This window comes from Sus scrofa, chromosome 14 (genome assembly GCF_054392235.1).
Source record: "Sus scrofa isolate SSC_HxYL_T2T_F1_AM1 chromosome 14, Sscrofa_HxYL_maternal_Yorkshire_Landrace_v2.0, whole genome shotgun sequence".
NCBI classification, from domain to species: Eukaryota; Metazoa; Chordata; class Mammalia; order Artiodactyla; family Suidae; genus Sus; species Sus scrofa.
This window is the reverse complement of record NC_139396.1, coordinates 103831865-103859628: the sequence shown is the minus strand read 5'-3', so window position 1 is coordinate 103859628 and position 27764 is coordinate 103831865. Positions and strand designations below refer to the sequence as shown.

The following is a 27764-nucleotide window of genomic DNA, read 5'->3' as shown; positions in this document are numbered from 1 at the left end:
AGATGCAGGGCTGGAGGCTGGGTGGGTAAAGATCTTGCTGATTTTCTGCTGTGCATATGGCATACTGGTCATGTGGAGTCCCTGTATGCCCGGGCCCAGGCCTCCTCATACCATCCCTGTGCCCCAGATGACCCATGACCTCTGAGAAGGCTTCCTGGTTCCCTAGCATCTGCCTTTTGCAGGTCCTGCCTCATGACAGCCCCTTTCACTGACCCAGCCCAGGCATGGAAGATATATCCTGCCCAGTTCATCACTGTGTGTCAGACAAAGTCTCCTGGAAAAGGGTGGTGGGGGGCAGGGAAGCAAGGCTCCTGCTTCACTACGAAGCCCTCGGGGCCGGCTGTGAGAGGGTGGGGCTGAGGGTGCAGCTGGCCTGGCCCTGCGGTAGCCCCCACCCAATGAATCCCACCCACCCAGGCTGCCTGCATTTTGACACCCACACTGTGATAGTCACTCATCCCACAGCCACTTCCTGAGCACCTGCTCAGGGCAAGGCCTTGGGAGATAGCAGTAAACCAGGCAGAGGCGTCCCTGCTCTCTGGTTCTCTATCAGCCGTGGTGGCCGTATGGGCAGGATTTCCAGCTGGCATCTGACACCTGCCAGGGCAGGGACGTCTAAATCCAGTTCTGAAGCTCCCTGGGAACCCAGCTCTGAGCACACAGGAAAGATGCACAAAGGATAAATGATGGCAACAGCGAGTGAGTGAAACCAGCTGCTGACAGCCACGGCATCCTTCGGGGGTCAGAGACAGGCCCTGCTGCCTCCTGCCTACTCCTCGCCATCCCAGCCAGACTGTGGGCGGCTCCCCTGGGACAGCTCACCTGGACGTGCTTGCAATCATGGCCTCGAGCAGGCAGCTGAATGCGCCGGAATGTGATGGGGCACTTCAGAGACACCTTGATGGCGGTCTGCTCTACGCCATCCTCCCCATTGAGGGTCGTGTTGCCTGATGAGGCGGCCACGCTGCTGAAATTCCGCTTGACTGTGGGGCAGAGGCATGGGTGGATGAGGAAGGCAGGGCCACCCTGCACATACCCTACTCCCTCTCGATACGGGGACATGCCCTGGTTCTCCACATCCCCCACCAGTGGGAGGTCCTATGAATAGCTTCAGGCCACCATGGCCTGGGTGAAGGGAGCTCAGCTGCCTGGGGACCCTGGGCCGCCCAAAACTCTGGAATGACAGCCTACGTGTGACATGTGTGAGGTGCATGCTCCCCTGGAGGTGGCCACGTCTGCCCCCCAGTCTCTGCAGCTCAGGTCCCACCTTCACTAGGAAGACTTTCTGCAAAACCTGCAGAAACCCAATCTGGCACTTCACTGGTTTTCTGGGTCAGTGGAGAGCCTCACAGGCGCCTTTGCACTTAATTCTCCAAGTGCAGAAATGGAACTGGACAACTGCCTGCCGGGATTCTAGGGCTCAGGACATAACGTCAAGAAGCACATTTGAAGGGGGAGCAGGGGTGCACCTCCCTGCATGGCGCCCCCAGCAAGTGTCTGCAATGGGCCTCTGAGCCAAGTCTCCCTGTTTCAGTCAGGCCTGGGCTGTCGAGCATGGCGCCCCCAGCAAGTGTCTGCAATGGGCCTCTGAGCCAAGTCTCCCTGTTTCAGTCAGGCCTGGGCTGTCGAGGTGGGGTGGCTAGTCTGGAATCTCCCCCAGTGCTTCCCTACTGAGGAATAATCCCCTTCTCCACTTCTTCCTATCCTTCCAGGTAAGCGCTTCCTCCAGGAAGCCTGCCTGGTTTACCTATACCATGGTGTTTTCTTTTAATCTGTCTTACATCCTATGCTCATAGTATGGTGTGCTCATCTGATGGGCCCCACAGCTCTGGAAGAGGGACACTGGAGGGGGAGGAGGATGGGCTGGTGCCAGGGAACACTCAGGGCCCAGTGGTATCACGCCCCAGGGACAGTGTATGCAGTGGGACTGAGGACTGGCTCGAGCCCTAAGCCCCCACTCACTTTTCGTGATACAGTGTTCTGCAGGCAGGAGCCGCTTCTTGAGGAGGCCTTGCAGCACGGAGCGCACAGAGGGCCGGTGGACCAGCTGCAGCACGAAGAGGTGGGACTGCCGAGAAAGAGGGGAGGCTCAGTCCCTGCGTGTAGCCCCCATGGCCCGCCCACTTGCATCTCTGCAGGCCTAGGTCACCCTGCAACCCAGAGGCTAAGCCCAGGAAAGGGCCTGACATCCACAGTGATGCTCTGCTAGGAGGGTCCCCTGTGACCTGGGAGAGAGCCCATGAGATCCAGGATGCGTCCTGGGACCTGTGAGCCGGGGGTCCCAGGCCAGGGTTACCACTCAAGCACAACTGCCACTGGTCTAGGCCAAGGCTGACTCTGACTCTGACACTGAAACACCTCTGGGATGAGGTTATGGGTCACACAGCACCAGGACTGGAGCCAACCTTCCTTCCTACCCTTGCTCACCCTATCATATTTCCTCCACCCTTCCTGCCAGAGGATGCTGTTCTGCTTTACCTTTCCAGGAAGCCTTCCAGGACTGTACACTCCAACAGGCCTCCACAGGCTCCTCACTCTGAGAGCATCCCTGGTCCTGTGACTCCTACCTCTGGATGTCTCAGTGCCCTGACCCTCTTAAGGGCATGATCAGAGCCCCTCCTTCTCCCTGAGGCAGGCCAGCAGAGTGGGGCGGGTAATCTATTTCCATGCAAATCCCTGAGCAAGCCCCATGTGCCAATGTCTGATTTTGGGGGACAGGAGCATGGCTCTGACATGGTCCCAGATCAATGAGCCAAAGGCCAGGGGACAGACAGACTGACAGACAGACAGACACACACACATATAATTCTAAGACAGTGGGGATGGGTGATGAAGGGAGCGAATTAACTTTAGATTTGGTAGAGTTGGGTTTAGGGGTAAAAGGTGATTAGAATATAAAAATTTCTGGAGTTCCCATCGTGGCTCAGTGGAACGAATCCAACTAGAAACCATGAGGTTGCAGGTTTGATCCCTGGCCTTGCTCAGGGCGTTGAGGATCCGGCGTTGCCGTGAGCTGTGGTGTAGGTTGAAGATGTGGCTCAGATCTGGCGTGGCTGTGGCTCTGGTGCACAGGCTGGTGGCTACAGCTCCGATTCGACCCCTAGCCTGGGAACCTCCATATGCTGCAGATGCAGTCCTAAAAAAGCAAAAAAAGACTATAAAAATTTCTTGCAAATGAGGCATACACAGAGCCTAGCTTTGAGGGACCCACAGAACTGCCACATGGAAAAAGGAGTGGGGCACGGGATGCTGGCTGCTGTCCGGGAGGAGGGGCCACAGAGGAAAGCAGAGCTGAGAGTGTACACAGGACAGAGGTCTCAGGATGACAGGGGGAAAGGCCCGGCCTCAGGCCAAAGCATGGCTGCTTGAACCTCATCCCACAACTCTGGGGGGGACCATGGCACATTTATGGGTTACTTCTGAAAGATTACTCCAGGAGCTGTGGGGAGGGAGGATGGAGACCCCAAGGGGGCTGAGGATTTTGGCCCCGCCCACACACTCACGCAGCAGCAGGCTGTGACAGTGATCTGGATGGTGTTGCGGCCAGGCTGGCACACATGCTTGAGGTGCAGGGGCTTGTGGGACGTCTTGTTGTCGCCGCGCTCGATGGTGAGGGGCGTGGCATTGACGCTGACCTGCACTGAGGCCGGCCAGTTGGTGTTCATCTGCCGGTCCTCGTGGTGGTAGCACTTGAATTGCAGCTCCAGGTCAGACCTGGGGGCAGGGTGAGGCTCAGGGTGGCTCTGCGAGGGGGCTGCCCAGGGCCTTCATGATGCCTGGCTGGCCCACACCCCTAACTCACCACAGCCCCCCAGTGAGTTGCTGAGGGCGGTGGGGGGGACCCCATTCTCAACCATGAAGGGTCCCCCGTCGCCCCGAGCTCTCTTCTCTCACCCTGCTCATAACTCCCATCAAAACTCATTCCCAGCAACCCAAATTCCACCGTCAATTCCAACCACAGCCCCATGCCCTCTGACCATAGCCTTATGGCTCTGGCCACAGTTTGCATGTAAGTGTGACCCCTGTTCCTTTAGGACAGAGACAAATATACAGAAAGGACGGACACTAACTCAACAAACTAGCTGGGAGGCTGGTTATGCCCCAGGCTTCTGTGGAAGACGCACCCCAGGCCACCGAATCTAGTTCAGGTCCCCCTCCCCCCTCAGGGTGGGGCCCTAAGATACAACACTGAAGGAGTCCCTTCAGACCCAGCAGGGACCATGCACACGTGAAAACTGAGCAGGGCCAGCGGCCAGGGCCACAGGAGGCCTTCCAGGCGAGGGTACTCATGGGTAGGGAGGAGTGGGTGAGCAGGGCCCATGCACAGGGGTCTCTCCACACTCCTGTTTGAGCCCCCCTCCCCATATATACCCCTCCCACCTGTGCTGTCTCTGGCCTGCACTGCAGCCAGCTCAGCCTGATCAAGGCAATGGTCTGGCTATGTGTGCAAAGGTGTATGTGCATGTGCACGTGCCCGGTTCAAACACATCGAGGTGCCCTCAAGGTACTCATTGGGCAGCAAAGGGCTCTGGTCACTGGCATGGTGGGATGGTGTGAGTCCTGCACGAGGAGGAGGAACTGAGCGTGGAGAGGCCAATGGGTTCTAGCATCCCAGAGACCGGGGCTCAAGTCCCAGCTCTGCCCCTGACTCGCTGCAAGAAAATCAACTTCTCTGGCCTCAGTTTCTTCATTGCCAGTGGGGCAGGCAATGCCCACTCACAGGTCAAAGGAGAGGAGGCAGAGGAGATTCAGCATACAGAGTCTGGGCTGGCCCAGCAGGGGACCTCCAGAGCCTGCATTCCAGAGCCCTGCTGGTGGCCAGCTCCTTGCCATCTGCAGGAGGGACCCAGCCCTGTTCCTGTTCTAGCCTCTTCTCTCTATACTCCCGACTCTGACCACATGAGCCCTGTGCAGGGCCAACTCGGGGCCCCGCTGGAACATCCTCCTCCCCAGCCTTTAGGTCTGAGCTAGCCACCTTTTCTTCTTGGTATTTGTCCTTGATCCCTCTCTCAGGACTGGCGTGAGTGACAGTTGCTCCCTGTCCTCAGGCTACTAAGGCCAAGGCACCTTTGTTGGTCTCCTGCAGGTTCCCCACAACACCCCCAGGGCTTTGTGCACAGGAGGGCCTGGTCCATGGTGACGGTGTCAAGTAGCATGGTGGGCCGGTGTCCACCCAGCTTGGGCAGCACCTCGCCCCGACACTCACCTCCACATCAGCGTCTGGTGGACCGTGGGCCGCAGGTGAAAGACGTGGTTGCTGACGGCCAGGTTGTGCTCCAGGCGGAAGGGCTCCAGCACCACACCATCGCGCACGGGGAATGTGAGCCGCAGCTCGTCATTGTGGTTGGCTGTACGGGGAGAAGCTGGTGAGCTGCACGGCCCTGGCCACCACGGACAAGAGCCTAGGCTCATGCACATGACGTGCACCCTTGGCTGCAGGCTCTGGGTATATGTGTGAACAGGGCCACGGCAGCTGGGCTGTGTGCTCAAGGGCACATCGGGCAGCCTCTGGCTTCTTCCAATCCAGCCGATCCCATGCTGACCATCCCTGGGTCCCACATCCCACTGATCCCGCTCCACACCCCCTCTCATCCCTCCCCGCTCCCTGCTCTGGAAGCCCCCGGTTGGCTTCTCCTCGCAGTGCTTTCCCACAGCCGAGAGCTGCTCTCCCGCCAGCCTCCAGCTGCCCAGGCAGGTGGTAAGGAGGCCTGCTCTCACACCCTCCTGCTTGTTCCACATGCCCAGCGCCCACAGCAGGAGGTCTGACTTCCAAGGCGCTTGGCTCCTGGCCCCCTGAGCAGGGGGAGGGGCAGGCAGGGGGAAGGGGCTGGACTGAGGGAGGGAGAGAGTGGGGGTGGGGAGAGTGGGACACTCACCTGGGGGTGGTGGTAGAGCGCTCATATTTGGCTTGATGTCCGGTGGGAAGGGTGGTTTAACATCTTGGCTGGGGGACAGGTATGGGGGGATGCTACTCCCAGGGGTCATGGGGGGCGTAGGGTTCCCTGGAACAGGTGAGTGGGGGTAATTTGCCACGGGAACCGGCCTGGGAGGCTGGAGGGAAAGAGAAACCACATATAGGTTATGGGGTCACAGGAATGAGGAGGGGCCATGGCTGTGGACATACACCTGCCCACTCTAGGATCCTAGGATTATAGCCCTTGCTCCTCTCAGGAGAGCCCCCCCACAACCAGGAAAACCCTTTCCTCCATTCCAGCTTCTGCTCCCATGGGAAGACAGGTGGGCTTGGGAAGGGCCTCCCCACCCTTCACTTGGGTCATAGCACTGGGGGATGGTAGGGTCCCCAGCCCACTTGACCAAGGAGGACCCAGGCTAGAGGGATGAGGGACTTGTTTAATATCATCTCGGGAGACGAGAAAAGCTAGGAACAAGCCAAGGTCTCCTCCTGCCCACACCATGACTCTAGTCCCTGTCCTTCAGCCCCATCCTGCTCGGGTCCCCAGATGGAGTCAGGTGGGAAGCATCTCCAGGAGGCCCTCTCCTTTCCTCTTTCAGTTTTTGCTTTGCTTTTTTCCAGTATTGGCCAGGTCCACCCTCATCCCTGGCCCACACACTTAAGCCGCAGATTCTCTAAGCATCTCTGTGCCCAGGAGCAGACAACTCTTCTAAGGTCCAGAGAGGCTGGGGCAAGAACAGTGAGGCCCCTTCTAACACAGTGCATGTGGGTTATAAGTCCCAAGATGGAAACTGGAACATACCCTATTGACATTCCCTTGGCTGTAGTTGCTGTAGCTGCTTCCAGAGAAGGTGTTATTTTGTCCATTAAACTGCTCTGGCTGGTAAAGCAAGATAAACAATGCCATGAATGGAAGGCAGCAAAGCTACCAGAAGCCCACTCTCTCTCCTGAAATGAAAATCTTCTGGGGGGACAGGGCATGTGACAGAGGCTGACCCAGTGCTGCAGTAGGGGTGGGGAGGGGGCACAAAGTGAGGATAGAGCAGGTCACTGCTGTGGGTCAGTGGTTTACCTCTCTGCCCATAGCTACTAATTTAGTAAGTTTATAAAAATAGCAACTTCAGGTGTGCTGAAGTTGGGGTAAAAATACTAAGCCCCAGGAGTTCCCGTCGTGGCTCAGTGGTTAACAAATCCGATTAGGAACCAAGAGGTTGTGGGTTCGATCCCTGGCCTCGCTCAGTGGGTTAAGGATCTGGCCTTGCTGTGAGCTGTGGTGCAGGTCGCTGACGCGGCTTGGATCCTGCGTTGCTGTGGCTCTGGCATAGGCTGGTGGCTACAGCTCTGATTAGACCCCTAGCTTGGGAACCTCCATATGCTGTGGGAGTGGCCCTAGAAAAGCCAAAAACAAACAAACAAACAACAAAAAAAACCAAACTAAGCCCCCATGGTGGGTGGTCATGTAAACTGGTATGAATCACTGGCAAATAAGTGTAAAATATTTGTGTCTTCCTCACTTCTGAGAAGGTACGGTATAATAATCCTGAAGAAGGAAAGAGTGTGTGCCTGAATATATTCATCGCAGTCCTATTTCAAAAGTGAAAACTCAAAAAAACCCCAAATGTCCAACAGAAAAGGAATGGTAAAATACGGTATGGTTCCCAGTGGAATGTTAGGCAGCCATTAAAAATGAAAACCAAAGGGACTGTGGCAATAAGTAACAGGCTGGTGACTTCCTGTCAAATGAAACAAACAGATTCAAAATTACAGCTGAACAACACGCTGGCGCCCAGTGCATAGAGACAAAGTTTACAAGAAAACGTTAATATATTCGGGCGGAGGCTTTTTCTTTAAAAAATATATTCCCTTCACTGTTATTATCTTGTGTGTGCTGTAAATAGTAAAAGAAGGAAAACCATCATCTGAGCCTCATGAGAAAAGGAAACAAGGAAAGCCCGTCTGTCAGTGTGGCCACAGCAGGCACAGCTCTGAGCACACGAGATCACATCCAGAAGTCTCCGCCTGCCCCCTGGTGACCTTGGGGGATGCCCAGGGCTAGGATGACACAGGCCGGGGTAGGGGTGTGAGGTGGGGTGTGGGACTCACCTTGTAATACTGCCCCATGTTGACTGTGGGGGGCGGGTACTGCCCGGTGCTCGGCTGGCTGGGCATCCTCTGCCCAGGGTAGTTGGGAGAGGTGAGCGGCCGCGGGGGGTTGGGGGTGGGGTACTGGCCTGGCTGGGTGGGGAACTGGCTGTTTGGTCCGTATTGCTGGTTTCCATAATTGGGCTGTGGTAGCAGAGAAAGAAGCAGGGAAAGATCATCAGGACCACCCCACCTCCTGTCCTCTGCCCCTGCTGTTTTCCACCCTCAAAATGCCCACCCCACCTGCAAAGGCGAACAAGTGAACCAGATGATGCCTGGGGCCCCTTCTTGTTCTGACATCCAGGGCCACCACCTCCTGTCTGTCTAGCATGAGATGAAGCTGTCCTTCTCCAAGCCCCCATGCCCCTCGAGCTTGGGGGTGCTACTAGTGCTGTGAGGCTCTCCTAGTGCTTGGCATGTGACAGATCACAGGATGTACTTCCAGGAAGGTGCTCCCCGGCCTCTGCATACTCTGAGGCTGAATCTGGGAGGCACTGTCCTCCTCCCCTATACTGAGCAGAATACACTGATGTTTAGTTCTGGGCCATCTGTGCAGAGGCTGGGAGAACCAGACTGGTGAAGGGACAAGACAAGCCTCCTCTAGAAGGAAGCAACATCTCCAGGGAGAGGCAGGATTGATGTCCTGGGGGAGCCACTCCCCACCCTCCAGTTGCCTCCCTGTCTGTAAAATCAGGTGATCCTCAGGGCACCCCAGGCCATTACATCCTGCAGTCGGGGCTTCTTCCCTGTCTGTTGAAAACTCCTTGCCTATTAACTGTCTCTCGTGCCCTCTAGGCTCAGAGGTGCAGGAGATGGCTGCATCCCCAGGTCGGGCCAAGAATAGGCCCGCAATTAATACTTGCTCAACACATGAAGAAAAGGCCGGGAGTGAATGACAGAGGAGAGGTGTGCATCACTGCCTTAGAACTTTGAGCAGCTCACACTGTTGCAATATGGTGGCGGCTCTGCATGACGGTGGAGTTCCCATCACATCACAGCAGGAGAGGAAGTGGAGGTTGGGGCCTCTCCACCAGGCTGGAGAAGAAGCCTATGCAGGACCATGTGACCTGATGCCAGCCCCTGCCCCAGGATTCTGACAATTCAAAGGTTCTATGAGTGTGTACTTCAAGGTGAGGCATCTTCCCAAACAGGGTCAGGCTGTGCGGGCTGTGGATCCTAGCGTCACAGCCCAGTGTCAGGCATTTTGTAGCTGGGCAGCATCGGTCTATGAAGAGGATGATTTAGTAGAGATAATTGGGAGTTGCTCGTGTGCCCTGCTGTGGCAGGCAAGAGCCGGGGAGTCAACAGGGCTGATGTCAGGCTAATGACCGGGAATTCTGCTGCTTTTTCTGTGATCGCCTTCCTGTGTGCCAGGAGCCCCATGGCTGGGCCTACAGATGCAGTCCCAGCCCAGACAGCAGGGATGCTGGGAATCTGGGCACAGAGGGGGCTGAGAGGGCCCAGAATTTGTGCGGGGGGCCTGTGCGAGGGAGTGAGGCCTGTAGGTTGAGAAGCCCATCCCCAAGGACAGTCAGGGCCTCGGGAACTGCCATCCTTCTCTGACCCCTTCCTGAGCTGCTGCCAACCCGGAGGAGGTCCAGGCTTGACCCAGGATTCTGAGTGTTTGAGGAAGTCCCTGACTTCTCCCCTCTCAGGCCCAGGACATCTCCATCAGTAGCCAAGCCACCTTCTAGCCTAAGTAAGGGTGGATGCTAAGGGGAAGCATGCAGATCTTCAAGGAACACAGGGTCTTTGGGCTCTACGCCCACTGTAAGCCTGAGCTGAAGGTGCCATTCTGAAAAGGGGTGGTGCCAACCTGAAAGAAGGTATGTAAAAGAGCACTGGGAGATGCTCAGGAAGGGGCTCCATCCAGATGAGGAATCAAGGTGGGCCTCCCAAGGAGTGTGTGTGCTGGGCCGCAATTCTGGGGTCTCTGCATCTTCTGCAGGTGAGCTAAATCCTTACCCTGGTACTCATAGGCCATTTGCTACCGACTCATTTTCTAAGTGTTCACTGAAGGCCTTGTGACGCCTCCTCCATACTGAGTTCCATACACCCCATCATGTATCATTCCCTTTTGGAAGCAACATACTATTTGCCTTCCAAACACTTCTCCGACAGGCATGGCCTTTAGATCTTCGTAGAATTTTGTCTCATCTCTCACTCTTGGGTGTGAGATGCCCTCGTGTGGGTTTGAGGAACGTGGACCCAAAGTCACCCAGTTATTGTCTGCACTAAGACAGGAGAGAATGCTAACAGCGGCTATTATCTAAGTGCCTGCCTATCCCCACCCCAGGCCAGGCACTTCAAGTACACCCCCTCATTCAAGACTCCCAAGCAGCCCCAGCAGGTGGGTTGAACTGTCATTGCCTTTTAGGAAAGAAAAAGCAGAGACTCAAAGAAGCGACATGACTTTCCAGCCAGGAAATGGCAGAGCTGACCTTAACTCAGGAGCACCTCAGGACCCTACCTCCTAAGGCTCTCTGCCTTTTGGTCCAGTTTCCCTGAAGGTCAACCCATGCCCTTTTCAAGGTACTGCCCACAGCACCTGTGTCTTTAAGCCCCAGCTCCTCCCCACCTCCCACCTGCCCACCACCCGCCTGCTGTCACACTCACCTCTCCCGGGTATGGCCTCTTTATGCTCTGAATGGGAAGGGACTGGGGCCGGGGGCCCGGGTAGGTCTGCTGGGGCATCCGCTGCCCGTGTGTGCCAAAGGGGCTGATGCCGGGTGGCCGGGGTTGATTCATGCCCATGGGAGGGCCGCTCATCCCCGAGGGTGTCATGCCAGCCGCCATGCTTGCGGGGTTCATGCTGCCCCCCATGGAGGCAGGCCCCCGAGGCCCGGGCTGGTTCATGAATTGGCTGTTATACGCCTGGGTGGGACCCATCTGGAAAGAGGAACAGACCTTCAACGGGAGAAGAAAAAAAAAAGAATAAAATGCCACATGCATTGAAAGTGCAGGGAGGGAAGGGTGGGGGGCGTGGGGGGTTTGGGGTGAGGGGGAGCCTCTTTCCTGCACGGTTGCAGCTGGTGACCAGGCCCCAAAGGACCACTGGCCTTCTGGGCTCACTGCTGCCCTCTGCAGGCCACACAGGAAAGACGCAGCTGAGGGGTGTTTGGGGTGGGGCGCAGTCACTCCAATGCACAGGCAGCATTTCCAGGGAGGCAGGCAGGGTATGGGAAAGAGGGTGCAGGGGTGGGGAAGGGCATGGGAGAATGGAGGTGGATGAGGATGGAGGCACGAGCCTCTTTCCTGGAAGCCTGGCCCCGTCTTTGTTCCTCGGCCATCAGGCACACATCCTCCATCCACAAAGTGTGAGGCGGCCTCAGGTCCCACCTCTGCCCACCTGCCTCACTGTCCCCATCCTGCAATCCCCACCTCCATGCCCATCTTGCACTTCTGTGGGGGCTCCCCTCTCCTCACACCACTTCCCATCCTTTTGAAGGTCAGGAGAGCAGAACTGGGACCTGGGCCGATTCCACAGATGGGATGACTGGAGAACAATGGACTTCAGAGGCCACCAGGGGGCACAGACTGGTGACAAGGCTACTTTAGACACAGCCCGCTCTTTGGTGAGTAGGCGCTCAGACTGCAATATGGATCGTCTTTCCCCATAAAGAGACACACACAAGCCACCAGTCCACACAGAATACACGCTCCCAAACACCCCCAGCCCCACACTCAACTGCACTGACATGCCCACACCCTAACACACACCTCTCCATGTGCTTCTGAGAAAACCCAAATGCACCATCAGCTCTTCCCAGCACACACAGACACCAACACCCCAACTCCGATTCCCGGGGCTGTCTGCCTGGCTGAGTGGACCAGGACTAGTGCGGCCCTTACCGGTCCATACTGGTTTATATCCTTGTTCTGTGTTTCCTGCAAGGCTGCCACAGTGGCCGTAGCTGTGGCCGTGGCTGTGGCTGCTGCCGCTGCCACTGCAGCTGCTGCTGCGGCAGCTGCTGGCTGAGTGAAGTCAGCAGGCGGCCTGGTGTGCGGAGGGATGCCCATGCCTGCAGGGGCACTAGGGCCCCCAGGGTAACTGCGAGGGAGAGAAGAAGGAAATTAGATGTTGCCAGAATCTAGAGATGAACTCATGGAGTTCCTGCTGTGGCACGATGGGATTGGTATTGTTTCTGCAGCACCAGGACGCAGGTTCGATCCCCAGCCAAGCACATGGGTTCAAGGATCTGATGTTGCGGCAGCTGTGGCATAGATCACAATCGTGGCTTGGATCTGATCCCTGGCCCAGGAATTCCATATGCCACAGGGTAGTCAAAAAAGAAAAAAATAATAAACAAAATAAAGATGAACCCATGACCAGGCTTGGGCAGGGAAGGAGAGGTCAGGCCATTCCAGACCCTCCTGCCCACAGCTCACAGAGTGGGGAGGTCTAGACTCAGAACCCAGAGGGGACAGGGGCCTCCTATGAGTGGGTGTCCTTCATGCCACTTGGCAACCACCAGCTTGCTGGGTTCCTGGAGCTTCAGCTGGGTGCCAGATGGTGATTGCTCTTATGCACTAGCTCACGGTATCCTCGGCCACCCCAGTCAGTCTGTCTTCTAGAGGAGACACCTAGTCTCAGAGAAGCCAAGCAACTGACCCAAGGCCTGCAGCAGTGGATGGCAGGGTGGGGTTGCAGTTATGTTTCACCACTCAACTCCATTGTGCTGACGCCTGGCAGGGCTAAAGTCAGCCCTGGGAGCTGGGGAGGGGTGAGGCTAAGAGGAAGCCTTGGACAGAGCAGGACAGATGGCAGGAGGAGGCATGGGGCGCTTCTGCCCCACTCCATGTCCCTGGAGTGCTTTCCTGAGGTTCCTTGCCCTCTCCCTCCCTGACTCTTGAATCAAGGGATTCCCATTCCCCTCAGAGTTCTGCCTCCACAAGCAGCAGGACAGAGCTGACCCTCCTGAACCCCGTCTGGAGCTGCTCTCCTAGCATCTTTCAGCTTATAAAGATACGATGCAGAGAAGGGTCATTTCGAAGAATTCGAATGTAGTCCTTCGATGCCCATGGACTTGGGAGCCATCAGAACACCACTCAGCTAGAACTCTCATTGTGGCTCAGCCGTAATGAACCCAACTAGTATCCATGAGGACTGGGGTTTGATCCCTGGCCTCGCTCAGTGGGTTAAGAATCTGGTATTGCTATGAACTGTGGTGTAGGTCACAGATGCAGCTCAGATCTAGCATTGCTGTGGCTGTGGCGTAGGCTGGCAGCTCCAGCTCTGATTCAGCCCCTAGCCTGGGAACTTCCATATGCTGCAGGTGTGGCCCTAAAAAAAAACCCCCCACACCACCCAGCTGTGCAGCGTCTGACCTACAGGCCAGCCCGAGGATGGGGGATGACTATGCCCCAAGGGCTGGTGGGAAACTGAGGAGGAGGGGAGTGCCAGAGCTCCCCACACCTCCCAGGCCCAGAAGCATGTGCTGGGATTTACACTTGACTCTTCTGCCTGCATAGAGGGGAAGGGGAAGGCCTGATAAACTGCTGCTGAAGCCCGCCGCCCTGGGCCAGCCCTGCTCACCTGGCCCCGAAGCCCCCGCTGCCAGGGTAGTTGGGACGGCCATACATGCTCTGCTGGATGTAGGGCTGAGCGGGGCCAGCCTTAGCGGAGAACTGCTGCTGCTGCCCGGCAAATTGTGGAGAGTTGAGGCCGGGGTTGCTGGTGGTCATGCCCGACGCCATGGGGTTGCCGCCTGGATTCATGGGGTTGTTGGCATTGGCCATAGGGTTCCCGAGGACCTGTGGACAAAGGGAGTACCATTACTCAAGCAGGTAGCCCAGGTGGTGTGGAGAGAGAAAAGGAGAAAGGGCAGAGGTGAGGGTGGGGATGGAGAAGATGCCAAAACAGAGGGAGGACAACAGTGAAGAGGGAGAGAAAGAAGGGTGGGCTTTTTTAATTTCATCTGAGCATTGTGGCTCTGGCATAGGCTGGTGGCTACAGCTCCGATTAGACCCCTAGCCTGGGAACCTACATATGCCGCGGGAAGCGGCCCTAGAAAAGGCAAAAAGACCAAAAAAAAAAAAAAAAAATTTTTTTCTGGAGTTCCCGTCGTGGCGCAGTGGTTAACGGATCCAACTAGGAACCATGAGGTTGTGGGTTCGATCCCTGGCCTTGCTCAGTGGGTTGACAATCCGGCATTGCCGTGAGCTGTGGTGTAGGTCACAGACGCAGCTTGGATCCCGCGTTGCTGTGGCTCTGGCGTAGGCTGGCATCTACAGCTCTGATTGGACCCCTAGCCTGGGAAGCTCCATATGCCGCGGGAGCGGCCCAAAAAATGGCAGAAAGACAAAAAAAAAAAAAAAAAAAAAAAAAGAAAAAAGAAAAAAAAATTTCATCTGAGCATTAAATGTTGGCAGAGTATACAAATAAATAGAAGAGGGTAAGCCCAGACCGGAAGCAGGCAGTGTAGATGTGAACTTCAGCCTGTGATGGGATGAGGTGAGGCTGGTCCTGCACCAGGTGACAGGTGGGAAGCACAGGACTTCTTAGCCTTCCCACTGGCCCGGATGCCCAAGGGTCAGGCCATGCAGGGGCCCTGGGCTGCTGCCTTGTGTGAGCAGAGAGAAGTCTAATCTGCCAGCTTTGGGAGGAGGGGTGGTGACAGGGTCCTGGCTGAGGGGCTTCTTGTGGCCTGAGACCACAGCTAAGCACAATGGTCCCCTTCAGGCCAGCAAGCAGCCCTGAGTCTCTCATGTGGCCGCAGCAGAGGCCGAGCAGTGGGGACAGGAAGGAGTGGAGGAAAGAGGAAGGAGAGAGTGGGAGGCAGGGTTGACAAGGGCCGTGGAGAGGAATCTGTCACAAGTTTAAGGCTCAACATTTGGCTGAAATCTAACCCAGGCTATTCAGGGTCAAAGATGCTGACCCTGAGGACAATAACACCCAGGAAGTTCTCCCACTTATCCAACCAAAGTAAATGTGGGCCAGGAAAGGACCCCTTGCTGCCAGGTGAAATCCACCCCCCTAGAAAGGCCCTGGAGTGGGGGCAGTGCACGGGGCCAGGTGCCATCCTCCTGAGGCAGGTGTGGACCCATCTGGGTAGAGGCATGTCCACAGCTGGGTGTGCCATGAAAGTTGGTCTTTCCAGCCTGGGAGATTGAGCAGGGCTTGGATGGCACAAAGATCTGAGGGCTCAGGGTTCGAGGAATGGTCCTGCCTGGGACGGGCTATGGCTGGGGGAGGACAGGCTCTTACCTGGCTCTGGGATGTGTTGGTCACTCCCCACACCGTGGTGACCACGGAGAGGGAGCCGGGAGGCTGGTTGGTGTTCTGCTGCCAAGGGACAGAGTCGTAGGGGAATGACCCATCACTGCAGAGGGAGACAGAGAGGGGTTTCTCAGGGGCTGCAGACACAGGTTCAGCAGAGGCATGCCCCAGCACCCCACCACGCTCTGTGGCTCCTAGCCAAGCCCATGTGACCCCCTTCTCAGTCAGTTCTGGGTCCCCTGGGCCTGGCACAGTGTCCAATACAGAATGGGTGCACCTCGAATGGTGACAGCTTGTGAAGTTGTGACCACCTCTCCCCTGTCACCATGGAAGCACCACCCTGTGGCTGTCTGTCTCTCTTAGCCCAAGTTCACAGGCCATGCTACGGAGGAAGAGAGACTGGTGTGCTCAGGGTGAGGCCTGCTGTCAACCGCGCTCTGACGCTAGGTAGCTCTTCAGAAAGAACTCTGGTTCTCTGATGCCAGCTTCCCCTCAAAATTTCCTGGTTCCTTCTCAGAAAAGGTTGGAAAAGTTCTGGTCCGAGTTTCGGCTCTTCCTCCTTCCTCCTCAGAGGGGGATGGCCCAGCTGATCTGGCCTTTGGAAGCTTCCTTTTGTCTTCCCATCCAGGATGGATACCGGCTTACCTGCTGTGCTTCCTCCTCTGCTCCCACCCCCATCTCTCCTGCACACCCCTGCCAAGCTAATCTCCCTCAAACCACTGAGACAGGAGCTGGAGAGGTCACAATATAAAGACATTGCCAGGGGTCCCAGGCCCCAGAAGTGCCTGGCTGGGGCTGCTTCTCTTCTGGAGTCAGTCCTGCATTGACTCTTGGCACCTCTGAGAGAAAATCCCAGAAACAGCCCAGGAAGAGCAGAAAGGGAGATCACCCACATCTGTCGTACCACCTCTGTCCGTGGCATCCCGGGGTGTGAGGCCTGTGAGGCAGAACTGCTGGGTACTGGGGAGCGGGGGTAGGCAGGGAGGGGGTTCTGGAGGAGGGAGGGCAGCTTGGTCAGAAAGCCCCTCAGGCCTCTGTCTGCGGTGTGCCTTCATCACAGGAGGTCAGCAGAAGGCAAAAGCTCTCACTCCTGCCTGGAGAACTCGTAGCCTAGCCATGCTGCCAGTCCAGGCCCTAGGGGTCAGGGTGACTGGGAGCAGAGGCGCTGGGAGCCAGTGCAGAGGTCAGGCTTCCCGGGGGCGACGCAGGCCTGCAGGACAGGCGGGCAGAAAAGCCAGGGGTCTGAGCCTTGTGCCTGGCTCCTTGTTGGCCGGGGCCCTCGGTAGTGTTGGCCAAGTCAGACCAAGTCATGTCACTGACTGCCCATGCTTGCCGTCCCCTTGCCTGAACACCCTCTCTGCCTGGCCAGGCCCTGGCTTCCTTCCTGTCTCTGCTCAGAAGTCACCTCACTGGAGTGGCTGCCTTGACCTCCTGGGAGAAGAGCAACCCTACCCCTAACTCCTTTTTCCTCCCACTCTGGCTTGTTTTTGGTACCCTGAGTTCAAGTCCTGGATCTGTCCCTCCTGGCTCAGGGCCCTGGTATAAGCTTCTGAGCCTATTTGCACTCAGTCGCTCCATCTGTTAAATGGGCATAAGAAAACCATACACTCCAACCACCCCCTACTCTGTGTCTTCAAACTGCAGGTCATGAGCCACAAGTGGGTGGTGACACTGAACCAGCATAAGGGGGAAAAAAGGGAATAAAACAGAAAGTAAGCACCTAGTAATTACGACTATCATCCCTTGAACTGACTTCTTGACTTAACATATGAGCACACGCATGCCCTGGGTCACGGGGTAACATGCGCATTTTACTGTGGGTCTTAGTCACCCAAGTCTGAACACGGGCTTTGGTGGCCTAAGTCTGATGTGGCTCAAAGAGAAGACTGCGTTCAAAAAGGCTTTCTCAGCTGAAAGTGACACAGACTTCTGCATTACTCATGATTTCTGGGGCTGGAGTGTGGGGGGTGGGACACAGCAGACCTAGCACTTGGGGGAGAGGAGCCGTCCTCAGAGAACCAGCCCGCCTGCCTGCTGCCTGTCTCTGCAGGCCAGATGGGATGTGGGTCAGCAGAAGTGGGGTGAGGCCCAGATGCTCAGGCCAAAGGTGATCCACAGCTCACACCCTCTGCATGGGGGGACCGCTGGGGGACCTGGGAGCCCAGAGAGCCTGGGCGGGGCAGAGGAGCATAGAAAAACAAGCAAAGCCTGTTCCTTAACGCAGCTGGGCTGAAGTAGCTCTGTTCTCCCAGGAGGTCAGTGGGGACCCGGGGGCACGCCTGGTCCCAGGGCTGACACGCCAGAGTCTCCCAGGGAGGCCCTGCAGACTATGATTTTAAACAACAAATGGAGACCCCCTGGACACCCCTAGGGCACACCAGAGTCTCCCTGGAGGCCCTGCAGGCTACAGTTTTAAACAACAAATGGAGTCGCTGCAGGGCCCTCATTCTAGGTGTGCCTGGACTGAACACAGGACCCCAGCAACTGAGCAGAGTAGAGGCCTGAATCTGTCCTCTCTCCCCAAAACTCCTGCCCCACAAGCTGCCACCAACTCTCCAGGCTGAGGTCTGGCTCAGACCGAGGTTCAGGTCCTTTCAGAACATGCCTGGCAGGCTCAGGAAGTGAAGCCCCCTGGGAGCCCCCGGGGGCCTGGAGGGGCCCCACAGCTGCTGCCTCAACACCTCAGGCGGGGAGGCCCCCGGCTCACTGGGATACAGGCCCGCCAGCAAGCTCCCAACTGCCCTGCAGCTCGTGGGTGGGCCTTGTGGGCGGAAACCAGCTCCTTCCTGTTTTGTCCCCTCCACCTCAAGCTCAGTGAGAAGCAAACTTAACGAAGGTTTCCAAACTGGGCATCCTGCCGTCTGGCTGGAAGGTTCACCCCAGAGCCCAGGTGCACACCCTGAGTCCATGCGCTGTGTGGGGGCCCATATGTGCTGTGCACACTTGGGCCCCCGCTGGCATGATGCTGTGCACACATCGGGGGGAGACAAGCACACGCGTGTAGGGGTGGTCTCGGGGACTTGCTCGCCCCCACTCGCACCTGCTGCAGAAGCAGAAGTGGCAGCCGCACCGACACGGCTGTGACTCATCTCCTGGGGAGACGGCTCCCGCTGGCGTAGCCAAGGCGCTCGCCCCCACAGGCCCACAGTGGCAGTGAGCCCTGCCGATGCCTCTGCCCAGACTCAGACACCACCACCGGGTGGGGTGGGGGTGGGGGTAGGGGTGCACTGCCTGATTCCTGGTGTCCAAGGGTCAAAGACAGGCCAGGCCCCTGGGCCCTATGGGCAGGGGGATGGGGTGGGGAGAATTCAGGGTGATAAAGAGAAGGCCTAGGGGCTTGGGGATGCCCTGAGGCTGTGTCCCTCCTCTCTCCTCTGCAAGTACTATTTAATCAGCAGATATACTCAGTCCAGGTCAGAGGTCTGCGGCATTTCAGGGCCACTCACTGGGAACCACTTCCCTCTTCCTGTCTATAGTTCAGAGGGAAGCCAGCAGCTCTGAGGTTTGAGATTCCCACTCTTAGGAGTCCTGCCCAGCTCCCCATGCCCCCCAGTCGAGCATGGCCCTGTCTCATGCCACAAGCCACCCACAGCCACAGTCCGGTCCAGTCAAACCTGCCCCAAGAATCTTGTTCTACCTACAGAGGCACCAGTGCCAGAAGCCACTTGGAATCTCAGTAGTGTTCTACCTGCCAAGCAACTCCCAACACAGGGGCAGCTGCTTCCCCACCTCTGTGCCTCTTCTCAGCCTGGCATGCCTCGTCCCCACCCTGAAAGGTGCCACTCATCCTTTCCAAGCTCCTCCTCCAAAGGCCACCTCTTCCAGGAAGCCCTCACCACATCCACTGGCCTGAACTCCACTAGCTCCTCACATTTCTGGGGACTGAGTGGGGGCCGGAGGGAGGACCCTTCTGACTTTTTCCTTTTGCCCCAGGAGCCCCAAGTTCTCAGGCTACCTGCGCCTGGCACGATGTTGTCACACACCTGCAGGGCTCAGGAAGCCTCTGTTAACTGAAATGCCAGAAAGAAACACCACCTCTCTGTGCTCACCCTCAGAGGGAAGCCTAAGAATGAAAGGATGTGTTCATTCGTTCAGCCTGATTGCTGACCACCTACAGTGCACTTGTGACCACATGGGCAGCGGTACCCAGGAAGCGAGAGGTCCTGCCCTCTTGGGAGGGGGCCAGAGGAAAGGTAATGACGTGGCTGCTCACTCTCACTATGCCTCCTTGTCCACTGAGACCACCCCTAGCCACGCCAGTGGTGACAAGAGCTCCTCTCTCAGAAGGCGGTCCTGAAGATTAAGCAAGCTCACCTGGGTGAGGCAAAATGACCATGATCAGCACACGCTACTGGCTGCTGTTATTGTGATGACTTACTGAGTGACTTCTCCCTGCAAGGAACTGTGAAGTGACTTTCACTCAAGAATTCATCTAATCCCTTGAAGTGTGCTCAACAGATGCATCTCTCAGGAGCTGAGGCTTCCAGGCTCCCAGAGGCAGTCAAGGTCAAGGCTGCCCTGTGGGCTTAATCACATCCCACTGTCTCAGGGAGCTTAGGGTCCACTATGGAGGCGCTTCCCTGTACAAAGATGGCGATATTTCAAGGAAGCACACATTACAAAGGTGATCTAGAAGTCCATGAGAATTCCAAGAAGGGGCATGGCTTCCTAAGGGTTCTTGGGGAAGCTGCCTTTGGGAAGCCACCCAGTGAAGGCACAGAGATGTCAAATTATGTTTCAAAGGCTGGTTGCAGATGAAACCAAAACAGTGCCCAAGGAAAACCACCTTATATATCAAACCACTAGCTTTGGCCTGGACTGAGCGTATTGGCAAATATTCAAGGACTCTGACCAAACTTTTGTGTTTTTTTTTTAGCTAATATTCGAACGGCAGAGAGAAGCCTTCCAGCAGTGTTTAACTATCTGGGCTCTGAACTTAAGATTCTTTGGGGTCAAACCTTGGCTCCGGCCAGCCACTGATGACTTCTGTGACCTCTATTTTCTAAGCCTCTGAGTCCTCAGTGTTCCTCTGCCTTCGTTTCTCTAACAAACTCATACCTACACATCAAAGCCCAGCTTGGATACTCCCTTTTGTGACTCTCTTAAGCAGAACCAAGGGCATTTTCCTTTGTTCCTATGTTCCTTTGTACATTTAAGAGCTCTTCACACTACAGTTATAGTAGATAGTTTACATATTTGTTTGTGAAAAAGAAAATACGCGAAGAGGGAGTGATGGTTCCTGGTTCTCGGGCGCCTCCTGTAAACGTGTCTTTACAGACGTTCATGGAGGGAAAAGGAGGGGAGGGCTGAATTATTTCTTCCCTGGCACTTCTAACAGCCACTTTATTTGGGAGAAATAACAAATTCCTATTAAGGGTATTGTCAGACCCTAATTAATTTCCCTGATCCGGCTATATTGGTCCCGTCTCCATGCAAGGCTGTAGTGTTACCACTAATGAAACATCAAGCCAGTGAGGAGCTGAAGCTCCCACCCACTTTAATTTAGGGGGGCCATTAACCGCGCTCTCCATCATCACAATTACTCGGGACCACTTCCTTCCCTCCCCGCGGTGAAACTAAGAGAGGAACTTGCACAGCTAACTGCATATTAGAGGGTTTTAAATTTTTTCAATAGGAAGGAGGAAAGGGAAAGATCCTTGCATCTTGGCAATCTGGAACTGATGGAGCCAAATGTATAGATTCTTCAATCTCCCTTTCAATGCTTTTTTTCCCCTTGGGGGCAAGAAGAGGGGTCTATTCCAAACTGAGCTTTTGGTATAGCTGGGCAAAAAAAGAGCTAAAAATGCAAGCAGTGGAGAGGTAGCATAAGGGGAATCAAGGGGAGAAGACCAGGGGTCAGTTTTGCCTGAACTCCTCTTTGTTGGCTAATGATGAAGGAGCATATCAGAGTCTGACAGCGCTGGGCTGAGGGTTTGGAGAGTAACAGTGAGTTCATGGGGCTCCCTGTGTGCCTGGCCTGGCGACAAGGGTGTGGTAAGTCCTGCGCTGCTGTGATTCCATTTCTACACATGAGGAAGCCGAGACACAGAGAGGTCACAGAATTGCCCGAAGTGAGCCAGTGAGAAGAGGCAGGGCTGAAACTCGATGCCTGGAAGCTTGGCTCCAGAGCCTGGACCCACCTGCTGCACAGCAGGGAGCAACGGAACCCTGCCCAGGGTCCCAGGGGAAGTCCCACCCAGGAACCTTTCCTCTGGGGGCTGCGAATCCCTCACCTGGAAGAAGAAAGGTGGCACCCTTCAGTCTTGGAGGCTTCCCCTGCTCTAGCAGGCTTTGATTGTAATCAAATTAAGAGTGTAAACAAGATTTATTAGCCTTTCAATTACCTTTGCAGCACTGATTTACATATGGACAATGTGCTAATCGCAAATGACTTTTTTAGCCACTCATTAAAAATCTGGGAGAAGAGGCAGAATATTTGTTGGCATCAAGTCTGGGTCACTCCAGGGACTAGGACAGGGTCCTAGGGCCTGGCTACAGGCCCGAGGCCCCTTCCTGCCCTGGGCTGGCTAGGCCGGCATTCCCCGGCCTCCTGTCTCCTGTGCAGCACTCGGCACACCTCTGTTAAGTGGGAAGATGGCACACTGATGGGTTGGTGGTCAGGACCATTAGGGATGAGCCAACGGGCTGCTCCACAACCCACACAACTCCAGCCAAATGGACGGGTCCCCAGGATTCCCCCCACTGCCATGACCCTCAGAAGCTGGCTCAAGAGGTCACAGGCCTCACGTGGAAGGAGACATAGGCCCTGACACGTAGACTGCTGCTGCGGTGCCGACCCCCACGGCCTATAGGGGACGTGACCGAGTGCTTGAACTATGGAAATGCCTCACAAAGGGCCCCCAATCCCCCACCCTCTTGACAGCCCAGGGCTTCCAGCATCTGGGCTCCCTCACGCTCTCCTGTTTGCCTTCAGACAAGGTCAAGTCTCCAGAATAGCCGCCCACCTCCGAGCACCAAAACCTGAACACGCAGGGTCCCTAAGCTCACCCCCGACTGGAGGTCTCCTTAATGAAAAGCCTAAAGGAGCTGCTTTCCTCCAAATCATTCGATCCAGCTGTGGGGGAGGGTGGGCAGAAGAGTCTCCTATCTGTGACAGCACCGACTTCCTCTCCGACTTTCCCCTGTGGTTTGGAAAATTACATGAGGGAGTGAGAAGGTGATGCACCCCGCTGCTGTTTCTCTGGAAATGAGGGACTCCCCACCTTGGGGAAACTCAGGAAGCTACTAGAGAGCAGCCAACCTGGAATCACAGGTCACACACACAATGTGCCCTTGGAACAGCGCTGGCCTGAAGGGAAATGGGTTGGGCCTTGTTCAACAGATGACACTTCTTTCCGAGCTCAACAGCCCCACTATAATTCGGGGAATAGGGCGAGGTGTGGATCAGGCCTGGATTAACGACCAGATACCATGTCCCTGGTCTTGAATGGCCAGCGGGAGGGTGAAGGGGCGCTGTGTGTGGTTCAGAGCCCTGCCCCTTCCTGGGTGTGTGTTCTTGGGCAAGTCACTGTCCCGCTCTGGGTGTCTCCCTTCCAGTTCTGCCGCTGGGATGTAAGGTACTATGCAGAATGTCCGCCACCTCTCGCTGCTCTATAAGGACGTCGCATTCCATGGAACTGACTGGTCACCTATCAACACTTAGCGAGTCTTGCGGCTCCCTTCTGTGAGAGGCTGCCTGCTTTGCACTCTCTGGCACTCCACAGTGATGTTCAGGGTGCCCAAACCAGGGGTGGTGGCAGGGCACTGGGTACCAGACGGGGATTCTCCAGCCCACAGAGTTGCTTGGGAAAGTCAATTGGAACTCAGAGAATGAGTAGCCAGCTACTACCTGCCCAGCTTCCACCCTAAGTCCTTCATGGTCAAGGCCCACATCCTCTGGGCACCCTCTTGGCTGTCTCAGCCCGGCCAGCTTCCTCCTAAAGAACCCCAAAGCCAATCTGCGTGTCCTCTAACTCTTGCCATGCCTCCATCTGCCCTCTCCCAATTTTGCCTCACTGAGTCTTATTTCCCCAATGAGCCAAGAGTCAGCCCCTGGAGCAGAGACACCCTTCATCTGTTTAACCAGGACCAGGCGATCTCAGGCCTTTGGCTCAACTCAGCAAAGACCTGGCCAAGGGCTGGCTGTGGTCATGGCCAAGCAGGTCTGTGGCAGGTCTCTGGAAGGGCCTGGCCTGCCATCAGCAGCAGCTTTAGTGAAATGACTTGGAGGGACGGCAGAGAAGGACATGAGATGTGGGATAACAAGTGACAGGATGTTTCTGGCAGGACGGAGAGTTAAGGAGCTAAAAAGCAACAAGGAGAAATGCAAAGTATCTGGCCTGGGTGGCACTGAGCCACAGCGTGTGTTCGGCGGCTGGGCAGCAGGTCAGTTGGAGAAGAACTGCGGCTTTTTAGCTGAGTGGAGGGTGGTGGGGGGGAGGTAGACAGAGGAGGGTTTTGCCTTTCTAGAGCAGTGGCTCTTAACCACAGGTGATACATCTACCCCCTCAAAGGTGTGAGTGTCTTTTAGCAATGCCTGGGGGTCACTAGAAGAATCGAGTAGGCAGGGACCAAGGCATAACATGCCCTGCAAAGTCCTCTACCATAAAAACTACCCTGGCCCAAATGGTAACAGAAACACTCAAAAGAAACGGGCTGTTCTAAGCATCAGAACTATCAGAGTCCTGACTGAGGGCATGATGAGGCAGTGACCTTAAGAAGGGGCAGGGGACTTGCCATGGTGCAAAGCGCTTCTGACCAAGGCAGGAACCAGCCATATGGGGGGCTATCCTGCCCAGGCAGATGCTGGACCTGAGGAGCTCTAAGTCAGTTCCCTACTGGCTCCATGAATCAACTGCCTCTAATTCAATTTATGAAGATGGCCAGCACCCGACTTGTCGGCAGTGCCTTGATGGGGCGACCCAGGTCTCCTACAGTGGGTGCCGGGCTGCGGGTGCCTTGGTCAGCTTGGGTAATGAGAGCAGAGCTCTGATTGCGAATCCCCTCCCTGTCATCAGCGGGGACCCGCACAGGGAGAGCAGACAGCATGACAGGCTCTGCTGTTCCAGGGTCAGCCCACAGAGCGCTTGGAGAGAACACCCCAGCTCAGCAAGGGACCTGCATGATAATTAACTGGAGCATTTGCCAGTCCTGACCACGTGCTCCCTCTGAGGCTGGTGCAGGGCAGACTGGACAGTTCCTCAGGGCCTGGTGGCTTCTGGCAAGCCCAGCCTCACCTGTGATGCTGGGCTTCTGGTGGCCCTGACCCTAGGCTGAAGGCCCCAGTGTTCCTTAGCTCCTGCCTGGACAGCTTGGGCTACCCCCCTCTGGGGATGGGACCACCAGCCTTGTGAACTTCCTGAGCCCCTTCCAGCTCTGCATAAGATCCTGCTCGGCAAAGAGGAAGGCTCTGGTTCAGGAACACTAACTTTCTGCCAAAGGTTTAGAACCTGAAGAAGAGCCAGCCCTCCACCAAAGGGACGAAGCAGCCAGGTTGGGTGAGACCAGACCTCTCAGCCTCCATTTTGATGGGGGAGAAATAGGGCTCACTCCTAAGGATTTAAACACGACCATTGGGGGTCCCTTTGTGGTGCAGCAGGTTAAGGATCTGGTATTGTCACAGCAGCAGCCCGGGTCACTGCTGTGGCGAGGGTTTGATCTCTGGCCCGGGAACTTCCACATGCTGCAGGGACAGCAAGTGAAACAAAAAAATAAAACAAAAAACCCCACAACAACTGCATTTTAGAAAACATACTATCCTCCTGGCTGCTCAGAGGCCCCCACCCCAGTCCTTCTACCTGAAGGGCATTTCCAAGGAGATGTGGGGATCCAAGGGGTGGCTGTCCAGCACCCACCCAAGCAGCCCCTGGTCCCACTGCTGGTGACACATGCCCACTTACCTGTGCGACAGAGTGGGTTTCATGGAGCTCATGGAGTTGAGGGGGGGCTGCATGGGGAGTTTCCCAGGGGGGTCGCTCTGGCGGCTCTTCTGATGTCGGAGCAGCAGCAGGCGGCCAAGCTCCTCGCACCAGGAGGACAGCAGGGCTACAAGGAAGGACAGGACGGTCAGTGGGCTCCTCGGTCACCTCGCCCACCCAGACTGGGTGTTCCCGACGCTGGCTTTGCCCTCACTTTGGTGTGACACCAGGAGAGTCACTAAGCCTCCTTGGGAGAACTCAGGGTTCTCAGCTGTACAGTGGGACTAACACCCCCAAAGGAGGAGGAATAAAGCTTCTTTTGCTGTAGGAGAAGATCAGAGAAGGGCCGATGGATGGCAAAGAGGAGAGTCAAAATGATGAGGCGGACTGCGGAGGAGGTGCAAAGGGGAGACCAGTGATGGAGGGAGGGGCCGAGCACGAACCTTGTGTGGGCCCAGACATCTCAGTGGCCACCCCAGATGTCTCAGTGAAGCCCACCCCCTCTGACTCTGGACAATCGTGGCTCAACATGGCTTCTCTTCGTGGGTGGGGACAAATCACAAGGTTTAAACAAAATTCGGATCTTTCCTGGAACCTACTGGTAATCCCAGGAGTGCCTGCAGGGTTCTCCCCAAGACTCCTCCCCCAAAAGTGCTCTGCTGGCTGAACACATGTGCACCCACCTTCTGCCTTCTGGTCAGACCTATGACAGGTCCCTGCACTGCCAGGTACAGATGCTTGAAAGGACAAGGGATTTCCAGGGCAGAGGGTGGCCCTGGGTTGGGGTGGGGGTTGAGCTAGAGTCTGCCAGGGGCATTAAAGACAGGAGCACATGACAACCCTCCACATCCAGGCTTAGCGACGCCTCAGAAACCAAGAGAAAAGCAACCAGGATGAACGAGGTGCTGGGGGAAGAGGGCAACTTCTTTCATCCTGAGCTGTTCCAATGTGGCCACCAGCGGCCAAATCACCATTATGGTCAGTGTTTCTGGTCAGTCCTTCTGTAGTGCATGCAGGAGCTGAGGGTTGGGGAAGGAGTCAGGCTGGGGTGTCACCAACCCGCTGTGTGACCTTAAGGAGCTCAAAGACCCTCTCTGGGCCTCAGTTTGCTGGCAGGGAATGAGGGGCAGTGACTCTTGTCCTGTCTTCCTCCAGGGCTGTAGTCAAAGGCAGGAGGAGGAACTGTTGAAACTGTGGAAGCAAAAAGGGTTGATCACAGCCTGGCCACTGTTCCGCTCCTGCCATGACTAATCAGCCAGAGTGATCTGATGGTGCTGGAGGGAGCTGACCCAGTCAGGGGGTCAGGAGCCTTCTGAATCAGGACTGCTCAGCAACTTGGCTGGATGAGGGACCTACTCCACTTCCAGGGTCTCCTGTCTAGATGCTGTACAACATGCTTTTGTGTCCTTTTCTCAAATACACCCTGTGACCCAGGATATCAGCTATTATCCCCATTCTACAGATCAGCAGACTGAGGCTCAGGCAGGTAAAGTCACTTGTTTACAGTCACCACAGCCAGAGAGAGGCAGACACACAGATTGCGACCCTGCTACATGCTGGAGTCTGAAATTGGACCAGATTGTCAGGGAGGAGACCCTTCAGAAGGCAAAAACCAAGTGACTATGGTCTCCAGCCCCCCTGATTCAATGAGTAACTTTCCTGAGCCTCATCTGAATCACACCCTCTACCACATTCAGCTGGCACTGGGGGAGATGCCCAGATGCTCAAGGCCCCAGAGTGGCTGTACAGGGCTGCCACTTCAAAGCGTCCACATCCTGCACAGGCTCCCCTATCAGCCCAAGGTTCCGAGAGGCAGGGCTGCAGACCCTTTGAGACCCATGGCCCAGCTAAGCTCTATTGGGAGGGAGGGAATGGGATCCAGCATCTTGGGAGCAGCAGATTCTTTCCTGTCCCTCGCCAGGTGGCAAGGACCAGAAGGACCAGGAGAAGGCTGTCCATTTAGTCCTGCTGAGAGCTGGCTGGGAGGGAGGCACCCATGTTCCCAAGGGTCCGCTGGAAGGGCAGGCAAAGGAAAGGCAGTAGCTCTTGTGGAAGTGGGGCGGGGTGGTGAGGGGTCCCGCCTGTGCAGTGTGCAAAGATGCTCAGCCAAGGGGGCAAGGCTGACATACAGCCTGTGCCCGTCCCAAGGGGGCGCCTGTTTCTCCCTCCGGGTGGAGGTGCCAGTGAGAGAACTGTGTCTTAAAAGCTGCGCCCTGTCTCTCTCTGTGGGCCTCACCATGCCACCACCTGCACGGGGAGGAGGGTGCCAGAGAGGAGGGGACCCACCCTGGCGTGTGTCTGCCCAGAAACCGTGGCAAAATGCCTCTAAACTGGGTACCCAGCACACATCTGCCACAGCTGGAAGGGGAAGTAGCCTATTCAGAGAGGCTGGAACAAAAAGAAATGAATTTCCAGATTGCTCCATTCTTCTCCCAGGCCCCTAGTTACTGCTTCTTGTGCGGGGGGGCACCGGGCATCTGGAAACTCATTTGCACGCCAAGCACGAGGCCCGGCGGATCACAGCAATGGAGGGATTGCTCGGCTGCCAGCACAAAGGATGGCCGCAGATGGT

The 27764-nt window shown here is 56.1% G+C and overlaps 1 protein-coding gene across 28 annotated transcripts in view; it reads right to left on the bottom strand.

Annotated features, from left to right (window-relative positions):
* The window catches only part of ZMIZ1 (zinc finger MIZ-type containing 1), a 192538-nt gene that overhangs the window by 11814 nt on the left and 152960 nt on the right, over positions 1-27764 (bottom strand). For 14 of the 28 annotated variants that reach the window (XM_084997405.1, XM_084997408.1, XM_084997406.1 and 11 more), the window contains 12 exons: positions 25175-25319; positions 15264-15378; positions 13593-13810; positions 11909-12107; positions 10673-10963; positions 8018-8200; positions 6717-6794; positions 5877-6051; positions 5207-5348; positions 3504-3714; positions 1963-2068; positions 823-983 (listed from right to left, as the gene is read on the bottom strand). In XM_084997405.1, coding sequence (XP_084853531.1) covers positions 823-983; positions 1963-2068; positions 3504-3714; positions 5207-5348; positions 5877-6051; positions 6717-6794; positions 8018-8200; positions 10673-10963; positions 11909-12107; positions 13593-13810; positions 15264-15378; positions 25175-25319 — 2024 coding nt within the window. The remainder of the gene's footprint in view (positions 1-822; positions 984-1962; positions 2069-3503; positions 3715-5206; positions 5349-5876; positions 6052-6716; positions 6795-8017; positions 8201-10672; positions 10964-11908; positions 12108-13592; positions 13811-15263; positions 15379-25174; positions 25320-27764) is intronic. The other 14 variants (XM_013983374.3, XM_084997410.1, XM_084997407.1 and 11 more) reach the window with 1 other exon arrangement.